General features: G+C 35.5%; 1 protein-coding gene across 6 annotated transcripts in view; it reads right to left on the bottom strand.

The window, feature by feature from the left end:
• The window catches only part of BBS9 (Bardet-Biedl syndrome 9), a 281,332-nt gene that overhangs the window by 110,251 nt on the left and 157,766 nt on the right, over positions 1-13,315 (bottom strand). For 4 of the 6 annotated variants that reach the window (XM_033511950.1, XM_033511949.1, XM_033511948.1 and 1 more), the window contains one exon: positions 2,149-2,259. In XM_033511950.1, coding sequence (XP_033367841.1) covers positions 2,149-2,259 — 111 coding nt within the window. Of the gene's footprint in view, positions 1-1,812; positions 1,852-2,148; positions 2,260-13,315 lie in introns of those variants that run through there. The other 2 variants (XM_033511951.1, XM_033511952.1) reach the window with 2 other exon arrangements.

The raw sequence follows: 13,315 nt of genomic DNA, 5'->3' as shown, positions 1-13,315 counted from the left end.
GCTCATACAACACATTATCATATAATCACAGAACATCCTGAGTTGGAAGTGACCCACTAGGGTCATCAAACAACCAACTCACAACTCATAATGAGAATCTGTCTTGAACTCCATTAGGAAATGAAGGAAGATATATTAAGAAAAAATACTTTTACCCTACTTTGTCCTTTTCTCTCTTTTATTTACTGTACATAGTTAAATTAAATGTAAACTCAAATAAAAAGATACATAAGACACAGGAAATATTCTTTGAGGGCTCTTTGTAATCACCCTGGTCTTGCTGCAGTCTGTGGTGCCTGAGCAAGAACTCAGTCCAAAAATATCATGTAGAGAAAAACATTGAAAAGCTGTGATTTCATGCCTACTGTTACCGTCAGGTTTAAGTAGCTCCCTTGGCTCTTACACTCACAGCAATTAGAATTTCCAGACAGCTCGGTGGCAGATATTCTAGGTGTTCTCTATATTGCAGCACTAACTGGCAGATAGCAGTCAATTCTTACCATGAATGAATTAAACTCACTTGTATAACACACGGCTGTAAACCTCAAGACTTTTTTAAAAGGTTTCAAAGTTTTCATTCTGCCCTTCCTAGTTACAAAGCAACAACAGCCAGCTATGTGACGTAAGTCTCAATTTATATCATGGGCTAAGACTTACACTAGGATATGCAGGTCCCCATGCTGTTGTTTCTGGATCTCATGAATACATTTCTACACTTTTCCACTCATGCTAGTCTTTTCAGTAATAAGGTTATTTAAATATAGGAGAACATTATCTACTGAAGAACAAATACGTGCTCGATCAGAAGACGGGAGCATCAGACAAAGAGAAATAACCTGCCATACATTTGTGATTTATTAGTCTAATTGCTTGAAGCTGGAATTTTATCAGGACTGTATCCTACATCAGAGAGATGATATACTTTTCCATTACCAGGAGGTTACTTAATATATTCAGATGGCAAAGGTTAAACTATATTTATGTCAACTTTGACAGGCTCTCTTACTCTAATGACCTAAAGTCCATGAGGACCACAAGCAATTAGCACTCTAGAAAAGTCAAAACTTTAGGCCTTCAGGGGATTTTTCAGGTTGCTTTTGTCAGCAGGTACTAATTTTTAAGTTACACTGTGGCATTATTAAACATTGCTGCATTCCATATCCTTCTTTTCTGCCCATTATTAAAAATTTGGTAATGTAAATTTTGCTATTGAAATTAATTATCTATTCCAACTCCCTGCCTGTCTGTGCTACAGTTAGCAAGGCAAACCAGCAGCTGAATGCTTTTTAAACACACAATTGACTGTGTTTTGCAGGTGTATAAGAACCTTCTATTTTTGACTGCTGCTGGTTGCAACCTCTAAGCTGCTTTTCTTCAACACCCATCCATAATGAGCACTTCTGATTTACAAGCAACATTCAAATACATTTTATAGTAAATATTATAGGATAAAATCAGTCAAGGAGAGGGGAAAAGAAGTGTGAAGGTACAACTTAGTAAGCAAAATGTGAAATTGCTATAATCAAACCCTGAGAATTTACCAGACACTTTATTAAACTGCAAGGCAGTACTTTACAGTGCTGCTTTTAAAATATGTTAACACTATATCACAGTTCCCGGCAGCATGAAGTCTTTCCAGAAAATGTGTCATCACGGTACGCAGAATATTTTATAGCCAGTATAATTTCATTTTATTATATCCAATAATATTTTTCTGAAATTCTAGGAAGTCTCCCCACAAAAGATAAGTAATGACCATATTTTAATCAGCTGGCACAAAGTGTAACCACCAGACCACAGGAAAAAAACCCACCTTTGTTACATCAAAATGCCCTCAGTTTCATCTTGCCTCTGTGGAGCAGATAGTGAATAAAACCTGTGAGAACCTCATTCAAGTATAACATAGCACTAAACCTTTTAACTCTGAAGTTATTTAACTCCAAGACTGATCTTTACAGTTGAGCCACTCTTGATAGAGGAAGCTGAATAAGCTCAGAATCCTACACATTGTACTATTGTAGCAAGAAAACCTAAAAATTATGCCAACAAAGGCTGAAATATATGCCATTTGTTTCATATGTCCACAAGCATTCTGAAAATATGAGCAGTACACCTCTAAGTGAAATAACATAATTTTCCTTTTCTTACCAGGCTTGGATTTCTGCTTTGTGGTCTGCCCGTGACTGGCAAACATTGCTGTGGAGCCCGGTATAATGGTCCTTTCCTCTAAATCAGACTCTGGGATTGTAGTGCAGCCACCTAGTTGAAAATGGAAGACACTTAAAGTGGTGTTTAGGCAACAAAACAAACTCACTGGGGCATAATTGAGGAAAAGAGGCAATAAATTAGCTGACAGGAGCATATAAAACTAAAGTAGTCTTTACTTTCACTTCAAGGAAACATTTGCTAAAGAAAACTATTTCCATTGTTTAGAAGGTTGATTATGCTTTAATGAATTCTCTCTACTACTTACGTCATCTTGAAAAAGAGTTTGAATTAACTTAGACCACAGAATATGCAAAACATGTTCCACATAAAACATGGAAAATAATGTGATTTGTGTTAAAGATCAGATTACTGGGAGCTATTTTTGTAATAAAGTAATTATGTGTGAATGAAATAACTTTACAAAATCAACAAACCTTATGAAAATTGTTAGCATGCCACAAAGAATGACATACTGATTTTTTTGGATGGGCCATTAAATACAGTATTTCTATTAAAGATACAAAAAACACAGGGACACTTTCAGTGTCCAGCAACATGCCTTACTCAAGCGGTTATAGGATGTATGGTATAATAACTTCTTTGTATGTTTCAACATTGCTTTACAAGTCGTTCATTAGGCAACACACAGTTTTTTTCTTCAAATATGTTTCAATGCCTATGTTTAAAATATGAAGAGATATATAATTTAGTAGTAATAGTAGTAGTAGTATCAGCTGTAGTGACTTGCAGTGGAATAGGCTGATGTAAATTTATTTCAGAACAGCTGTGGTCAGGACACTGGAGGATGTGTCACTATTCCACAGCAAAAAGATGGCCTCACAGTGAGTGCATTGCCAACAATACAGTACGCAGCTGAGCTGCATCTTTTTCTCACAGCCCTCCCAGGAACACCACTAGCAAGCAAACAAATCCACGTACTCATCTAATGTGCTCTGAAAGCACATGTTTATAAGCAGCACATCGACTCCCAGTGGTGTGCAAAGACTTTTTACCTTCATGTAAGAGTCGCTCTATTTTGAAAAGACATGTTCTACTCCAGGCCCTGTAAAAAGAGCACCAAATTTGCAGAATGCAGGCTATCCTCCCTTTCCTAAACTAAATGAGTAAATTAATTAAAAATAAGGTTGCACTCCTAAGTAGAAGAGTTGCACTTTCCCTGGCGATTTCAGAGCCCTGGCAAACCAATGCACCATGTGTTGCAGAAATGTAATGCCCTGACTAGCCAGGGTAAAGCACAGCAGCTCCAGTCAATCCTGTGAAAACACATAATCCTACCAGATGAAGAACTAATACAGCATCTTTTGCTCCTAAGAAAGAGTAAAGACACAAGCTGCTTTATCCAAATACACCCTGAGAGAAAGTTTAAGGTGCATCACAGGATTTATGTTTGATTTGCAGCAAGCAAATCTTGACAGTAAGAAAGAAAGGTTAGGAGTAAATGTGTCAGTGTGCAGACTTGCAACCCGTGACAGCTTCAAATGTTTAGGATACCTGCTATGAAAATAGAAGAAAAAACTGTAAATTAGAAAAGTCTCTTCATGTTAAAATACTGTAACAATGGGGTCATGTCCGACATTGCATTAAATATAAACGTACCAACAGCCTAAATGAAAATAAATATCTGTAAACGAATACTTCTGTTGTCATTTGAAAATTGTGACTAAAATGTGAACTAAGAGATTTGAAAATAGAAATGAGTGCTTTAAAAGTCGATTTTGATTTTTTTCATTCTTATTGTTCAGATAAAATCTACACTCTTAAACACTAGCCTGTAAATGCAGGATACAAAATTAAGGTTTCTTGTCCCAAAGAACTATTAAGAATGATATCATACATTTTAGTATTATAATATTTTGTAACACCATGAGCAAAAACTCACCAAGTCAATTAGGATCTATTGAATTTCTACATGGAAATAGAGAACTCTTCTAACATTCATTCTAAAACCCAAAATTCAGTAACTTACACAGCCTTGAGGACTGAGGGCCTCTGGTGCCAAAATATTTCATTAGTTTGCAATGCTGACAGTAACTAAATAAGAGTTGGAAAAGGTCTATTTGCATTAGCTACGACACACTACTTGTTAAAAGGAAGCAGGATGTCATGATTTTGATTTTAACGTGAGAGGTTAATTGAGATTTACTTGTCATGATACCATCAGAAGTTATTTCAATTAAAACAAAAATTAACTTCTTCCATATATTTATTTTACTGAGAATACTGACAACTGAAATGTTACCAGTGACATACTATTTTACGTCAAAAGAAAACTTAAACAGAACACACAGAGCAGTATTATCAGCATCAATACTATGAGTAGTAATTACAAGTTACTTCAACCAGGATGCCAATAATGGTTGCTTTCCTATGAATTATTTTTTAAATGCTCTTGCTTCATAAAGGCATCCCATGTGCTAAAAGCACCGTTCTCAGTGGAGTGGGATTTCACTAGGATTTTTGTGACAATAATTACTTAAATAAGTGATCAAATAAGAAATCAATATAATAGTTGTACTTCCACCTTTTTTTGAGAAAATGAGGCTTACAGGATCATTTCTACCTTGCTCTTTTAATACCAGTACTACCTTCTAAAGGAAGGAGCTACTCAAATTTGTTTAAATGTCCCTTAACTTGTTCAGATGCATAGTGCTGGGTAGTATGACTGGACCCTCATACACACATAGCCTGCCTCAACATTAGTGGTACCCACTTCTTCCAAAGAAACGAACAAGAAATTTTCTGTGCCAATCAGAACAGGTACCCATCCTCAAGATAACAATGGATACCCTAGATAACATGCTATGATTTCCTACAGGAAGGAAGGTGTGGAGACCACGCTGAGACTATTGTCACACTGAAAGAAGGGAAACATTCAAAGAAAATTTCAAACTTTCACTAGACTGAAAAAGAAACTGGATAAGGCACAAATATACACTACTGAGTATAATATTTGAACCATGGTAGACCAGGATTTTGTGATTCAAAAACATTTTACAACTCAGGACAGCTATATGGAAAAAAATTAAAAAAAAATACTTTTTCTGCTCTGACTACAAGCTTTTCATTTCATACTTCAAAAGACCAACTCATGGTCTGTATTCTGACTTCTCTGATCGGAACACTTTTAAATTACAAGAACTCTGATTTTTTTTATATCCCTAAATATCTTTCAATAAGTATTCACTGAATGTCTATTTTAGCAACTATTTTCAGTTTTTATGCACATTGAATCCTAAAAGAAATCACAGCAACAAAATCATTTACATTCATTCACAATTAACTGAATAGTACAGATCTGAAAAGTGAAATATTAAAGGAAAAAAGGGGAAAGGATGAGGAATAGTAGTACATAAATCTACACGCTGGAAATGATCCAAGCTGAGAAGTCCTCCAGATGTCAGTCTGTAAACAGTGCTTCATAAAGTGAATTTCCCCATTAATTGTTGGCAGGAATAACATCTAGAATATGTTATTACATCTGACCCACTCTTTTCCCCTTTTCTGTGTAGCTAAATTTTTGTCTGGCATCACAGATCTTTTATCAGTTGTGATAAATCCAAGAAAGTAAGCTTTTGTCAACAAAACTGCTTGATAGGGTACAACATGCAAAAAATTACACTCAAGCTAATTGTGAACTTTGTTCACCAAAGGAAATGAGACTTCTCTTGCTTATTTTCACTACATCTGTTTTTGTAAAACTTTTGGTTCTTAAGTTGGAAAAAGATACCCACACCCAAAGGAAACATAAACATATAACACATATTGAACAAAAATTAAGTACTGACAGTTTTCTTACAGGTTCCTATCACCATGTTTTTATGCATTTTAATATGGTTTTAAAAGTTGAAAAACAGGAAAACAAAAGTGGCATACATCAGAAAAAATGAAAAGTCACTTTGAGGTAAGGAGTATTTGAGAGTCCTTTTTCTCTTCCACTCAATCACAACCTAAACTATGCATAAAGTTTCCATTTTCCTCTGAAATTAACTATTACAAGAGTCCACAGAAAGAAGAAAAACAGCTTCCTGAGCAGTCTTTGGCAGCAAGATAGTCAAAATGTGAGCAGGAAGGTCTGTAAATAGCAGGTTTTGCATCCATATGTATACCATTATAAAATGGAGATAATCTAAAGAGTAAAATTATTTCATAGACATTCCCAAAAGCTATACCCAAAACCATGTTCACTTGGGTTTTCTGTTCTGTTGACAATTTTAGGAAAGTGTACACCAAAAATGCAGTCTAATGCTTTAGAAGTTATTTTCTCTAAAAGTGTTTATCAATTACTTGTACTGATTCTGTTAGCTACATTTATTCAAGTCCTGTAAATTTTATTAGGATCTTCCCAGCAAAAAGTAGCCTTCCTGCTGAAATAAACACTGCATGCAGGTTCTGAAGATAAGTACTGCTATTGCTGCTGTTTAAATGGAAGAGAAAACAACACAATCTATAAAAGAAAACAATACATATTTGAGTGTACTATGAGATCCATGGAACATTTATTCACATACCATCCCTGGATTAGAGGCTATCATTTGAATAGACACAGTCCAGGAGTGCAAAATAAATTTCCATTGCAGAGTTTGAGGAGAAAGAGGGAGAAGACTTGTGAGGAAGGGGAAAAGTGAGGGAGAGAAACAGGGAGGGAGAAAGAGGGGGTGAGGGGAAAGGAAGGCAGGGAGTGGGGTGAGGAAGGCAGAGAAAAGGTGAGTTTGCTTGTTTATTTTTTCCTCCTAAATGGTTGTCTGGTAACATATACCGTTACAATTCACAATAGCAAACAGTCCAGGTTTAGTTTGGATATTCACTTACAGAATGTAGAGTCACTAAATAATCGGTCATAGATTTCAGAACATATCACTTAAGTCTAACAGTGGCTGCAATCCTGCAGCCACACAATTCCATTGTTTTCTGTCTGCCTTGACACAACCAAATTCGACAAAATAATGGAAAGTATTTCTGTATTACATTCCAGTAGAATAGTAAATTAGGGGAAAAGATTATACTAACAGAGAATGTAGTACAAGGTCATAGAAAATCACCAAAACATATTTTCAATGGAAGCACAGAGAGACATACCAGACTGTTGTTCTGATTTACACATATTTTACTGAAATGATTCTTAACAAAACTTCCAGTTCTTAAATTCCATAGCTTTTTTTCCTTTAATGTGTTGTCACTATTTGCACGGAGAGCTAAGCAAAGATAATTCACACCAATTGTGTGGCTTCTGTTTGAGCTTGTAGCCCATTCAAATATTTTGAACATGCCTGAGTTCATAAAACCTTGACTTACAAAGTTCAGGGTACTTTGGCAGCAGAACCTCTTTATGGGAGCAACTGTGGTGTTTAAACTGTCAAATAGTCTTGGCCATTCTTCCAGGATGAGGTTCAGTGCATGTGGTATGCAAGTCATACGAATGGCATTGGGAAACACATTGCTAAGAGCAGATCCAACAGCTGTTTTCATTAAAGACACATTATTGGACATTCGGCCAAGAACACAAGATCAACATTCAGTAGTACCCTTTCTAACACAGGACTGAGAATGCAGAAACAGTGAACTGTATAAATGCCACCCAATATCTTCCAAAAGCACTTGTTTCACACTGTGAACAAAGGATGAACGATGACAGTTGCTCATCGGCCACAAAAGTAAACTGTCCCATCCAACCACCTATTCATTTGATGAACACAGACTGGCTGAAAAAACGTGCTTTGTGTCCTGATATGTGCTGGGAGAGGCAACTTACTGCATTTTCCAGAGCTTGGAGGATTTCCATCTGCTTTAGCATAACAGAAAAGAAAAATCAGCTTATAAAGGAATTTTTCAAGGCAAATATCAATACCTGACAAACAACAATCACAAAAATCACTATTTTTTCAGAGTACACTGCCTCACAAAACACCTGGTGGTTTTTGTTGACCTGGTCTCACATTCTCTTCCCCATATTCAGTATATCACTAAGTATACCTTTTGTTTATCATAACTTAGACATGGTTTTCTTTCAAAATGCTCAAATACAGCAGTAGCAGAAGTCACAGAATATACTGTCATCAATCTATTCTCAGGACAACACTGTCCATTCAGTAACAAACTAATTTCATGCTTCCCTTCTGGGGAGCAAGAAGAATATGCAAGGCTTTTGTTTTGGTTTATACAGATAAACTCATTTTGTGTGCATAAATATACATATATATGTATTTGGATATATGCACATATGAAATATATAAATAACTTTACACAAAATATATTTTTTTAGCAAGACTTTTTAATTTGTAGAGCCTGCATTGCATTGTTTTGGTAATATACAGTTGTATAGGAGGCTACTAGACCTTTAGACTTCTATACTAATTTATATGAAAAACTTCATCGAAAAGGTAATGCTCCTTTTGATAAACACTCTCCTGATAATTCTTTCTAAAAGCGTATTTAAATTAATTGGCAATGTCTTAGTTCTGGTTCTATCTGGCAATGTCTAGTTCTGGTTTCTATCTGCCAATACAATAGAGAGCATCTCAAAGACAGTGTTTGGAGCAGATGGGATCTCTGGAGCATGCTTGTCAAAAAAACTTTCACAATATTGTTTTTATGTAGTCTCTAACAGTTCTTCAGCATACAGTGAAAGTAAACAGACTAAAACTGACTTTTATAGTCTCAATAACAAACCTTTCTGGTATCCATTAATCCAAAAAATTTAGAGCAAAATTTAGAACTCCTATACACATTTAAAACACTTGTATTTGCTAGAGCACATACATGAAACTTTCTTCCAGTTGAAGACTCAGTTATGAAGACACACATACAGACACTATATATTTGTATGTATGTGCATACACATGCAAATTTTGGACCTACTAGTGAAGGAAGAGCAAGCCCTAATCCCCTGCACCCAGAAGCTGAAGAGACTGTAAAATGTTTGTGGCCTGGTTCGCAGTACTGTAAACCATGAGTTACAGAACTGTCCCATCACACAACCATAGTGCAAAGACTGTCAGAGTGAGCAGTCTTTGACTAATTCAGGGGAAAAACTATTTATCTTCAGGGAGTTTGCACTAAGTACAGGACTAAGCAAAACACTTAACAGGAGGAAGCTAAAAAATGTAGGTTAGTGAAAATGGGATTTTTATCTTAGCTGTGAACAAAAAATAAAAGACAATGCAATTTGCTGCATGAGGCCTTGTTATGCTGGGGATTTTGGATGTTTGATAAAACAGTAGGAAGACAGAAACAGTTGATGAGGAACCTATGCCTAATCCAGATGACAAACTGAATGAAATCAAAGAAAAAGCTATTGGGATGTATGCTAATGCATGATTCTGGGCCAGAAAATAGAGGAACAAAACATCAGATGTAATCTCAGATATGCTGTGGATAACAGAAGACAGTGGACTAGTAACTGGGATTAAAATGTAGGCACTGAAGAATGCATGTTGCTCATAAAAACAAAATTAAATTGGTAGAGTAATACTTACTAGCACTATTGTGATGGGCTATTGAAAGAGCCCATCTGGTCACTTTGGAAAACTACTGTAAAGTAGTTTAGTACACAAAAAGTCAAATTTTAGCAACAAAACAGAAATATCTTATTTGAATTGCAGTTGCTTTAATATTATGAGTGAGAAATGATGGTATTATGAAAATGAAAGAAGATACGAAACCCCCAGAAATAATCACAGGCTGACAGAAGGAAAAGGTCCCAGTGTGAGGACTAGTAAAATTTTGAAATCCACCTCAAAACATTTAATGTAAGGAACAAGAAAGGAGTAACACTATTGAACAAGACACTAGCAAGACATCTGGAACACTGAGCTCAATTCCTGTTACCATGTTCATGACAGGTTAAATAAACCTGGAAAACTTATGCTGAAGATTACCAAGATGATATAGGAACCACATACCTTATTTACACTTGAACAGATGACCAGTCTTGCTGAGTTAAGACCACTAAAAACGGAGCAGACTGATCTTTATCAATAATGCAATTAGGCCAGAAACCCTTAGTGTCTGGCAAAATAGAAGACACTATTAGAACAAGGAAGAATTGTTCACAAATTAATTTTTACTAGAATTTAGATTTCTGACTACCAAGAGAGCAAGGACATTGAATAACCCCAGAACAAAAACCATGGAGGTAAATTACTTTATTCAAACACAGAGATGGAGTTTCTGAACAAGGGGTTTCTTTTCTTCCTTCCCTTCCATCAACTCCAAATAGAAAATAAATGGAATGAGGTCAAAACAGATACAGATTTATCTATTAGCATTCTGAAATTATCCAATTACCTTTTATCTAATTGTGAATAGGTATCCAATTCCTAGAACATAAATAAATTACTATTCTCTATTTATCTATTTATTTATCTATCTAGTGATGAAATAAACATGGATAAAAGCACCCTCTTTTAATGTTGTTGAAATAAACCAACATCTCTCCGGTGGATTTATTAGACAAACTACATATAGATCCTTTTGGCACTAAGACTTTAGAAAATCAAAGCATTCATAAGGAAAAAATAGAATTCTCATTTTTAATAACATTGAAGTTCCCTTCCACAATTGAAAAGCAACCTTTGCTGAAAATTCTTGCTTCTCTGTACATTATATCAAAGGTAACATAGTTTTCATGTACTGGAAATTTCTACTTTCTCAGCTGTACCTAAATATTAGATTTGTCCATAGTATGTAGAACATAATGTATGTAAATAACATGGTATTGTTTAGTCATTAAAATGTTTTAACAGAATTGTCAACTATGACTTTTATTCATTCATTGGGAGCTAAGAATCAATCTAATTATATTAACCTATCTTTGCTCCAACACTGCCAAAGGAAACATATATTACTTATATTTACTTTATTTTCACTAGCATTTAATACTTTATTCACTGTATACTCCACTGACCAAATAAATACAAGTACTATCTTTTGTTAGCTCAACCTTCTACAGCATGAAAATCTTTGGGATTGACTTTAAAAGAAATCAAGTAAAGGCAACTTTGGCTCCACTAAGTATCATAATACCATTCAATTAATTTAGTTTATTTGGAGGAAATGAGCACAAAACTGTATATAATAGTTTAAAATTACATCTTATCCTATAGACAGAACTTTTTCCTTTGTTTACAGAACTTCCTATTCAGAAAATTTTACTCTACAAACTGCACTAGTAGCACACCTATACCTGTGTAAATCACGTAATTTTACTGAAGGCTCTACCATTCAAATGTTATGAAAATGATACAACTGAGGGATAAACAATTTTGCATATAAAAACATTTTGTGTCATGTCTCCTGCAAACATTTTAAGAGGTAGCCAGGAGATTTATGTGCTTCACATGATTAACCTTAAATAGAAACAACTTTACAAAATTGCAAAGTATCTTGTGATCAAACAAGTTATCTGAAGATGTGAAAAATCATGCTTCCAAAAATCTCCAATAATTGGGGGAAATCCTGATACTGAACTTTTCAGAGAGGGAGAAGAGATTCAATTTGACTGTCATGAAATGAATTACATCCACTAAAATTAAATGAATAGTTATGGAGAACTCTGCTCAAATTCAGGTGGTTTTTCTGTTTTGATTGGGGGTTTTGTTTTTATTTTTGTTGTTTTGGGGGGGTTTTGTGGGGTTCTGGGTTTTTTTGTTTGGTTGGGTTTTTTTAAAAGCAAGGTATGCTTTTACAATAAAAATGCTATGTCTGAAATAAAGTGGCTTTTTATATGAGAAAGCACAGGATTAACTGTTCTGTTTCATTTTATTTAAAAGCTGACATTGCTACTACTGTCTAAGATAATAAATAAATTAAGTGACAGAGCAAGTGATGTTCTCAGTCTGCTACTTTTATGCCTTATGCTTATTTAATTCTCTAGTTTTTAAAGATCATCTTGTAGTTTGACCAGGACAAGGGCCTACACATTTTTAAAACACATTATATTTCTAAATGTGATTGGATACCCTGAAATCTGCTAAAGTACAAAGTGAAGACTGTATGCAAAGAGAAGCCCCTACTTCCCCTCCAAATCACATTTTTCTTTGTTTTTACATCAGTACATGCTAGAGAAAGTCTCTTTCAACTTAAATATACATTTTGTAATCCTTATTTTAAATAAAACATAATTTAGAAATGTCTACCTCCTCTTCAAGGAAAGCAAACAAAGCAAGATAAACACTAAATTATGAAATATACTATTCCAAATACAACTAAAAGTATTGGACAAATAACACAAAATTGGAAAGATCTTGTGGCTTGCTTTGCCCAATCACACTTATGAAGAAAAAAAGAGAGGAAACAAGTTTAGAGGTCCTGCCAGGAGCCTGCTCCAAGCCAGGCTCTCCATGGGGTCCCAGGCCCCTTTGGGCACATCCACATCCCAGTGGATAATCTGCTCCACCATCTGCTTTCATAGGCTGCAGGGGGACACTGCCTCGCCATGGTGTTCACCACAGGCTGCAGGGGAATCTCTGCTCCTCTACCTGGAGTACCAACACCACCTCCTTCTCCACTCACCTTGGCATCTGCAGAGCTGTTTTTCTCACACACTCTCATTCCTCTCTCCAGCTGCAGTTTAACAGACTTTTTCCCCCCTTCCTAAATACACTGTCCCAGAGGTGCTGCCACCATCCATGATGGGCTGGGTCTTGGCCAGCATTGGGTCAACCCTGGAGCTGGCTGGCATTGACCCTGTTGGACATGGGGAAAGCTTCTGGCATCCTCTCAGAGAAGCCACCCCTGCAGCCCTCTGCTATTAAAACCCAGTCAAGCAATACTCAATATACCCTCTTACAGAACTAGACCAAAAGAACATAATAGTATCCCTTTTTCTAGGATATAAACACCACTTGGTCTGGAAAGTCAAATATTATTTTAAATTGTTTTTTATTGTTTAAAGCCATTCTTAAACAAAGCTAGGATGATTCTGCAAACTTTGATATGTTTTAAATTATTTGGTGGACTTTATGAAGCTACTAACATTAGATTAAACTAACACCATGCCCTGCTGCTTCTCCTATGCTTCAGCAGTGTAACTTCTCCTTTACTGGTTCTTTTTACACTCCACCTGTTCTTTCCTTAAACTATCTTGCAC

The sequence above is a fragment of the Parus major genome, chromosome 2 (genome assembly GCF_001522545.3).
Source record: "Parus major isolate Abel chromosome 2, Parus_major1.1, whole genome shotgun sequence".
NCBI classification, from domain to species: Eukaryota; Metazoa; Chordata; class Aves; order Passeriformes; family Paridae; genus Parus; species Parus major.
The sequence above is the reverse complement of the archived record's forward strand: the minus strand, read 5'-3'. Positions and strand labels throughout refer to the sequence as shown.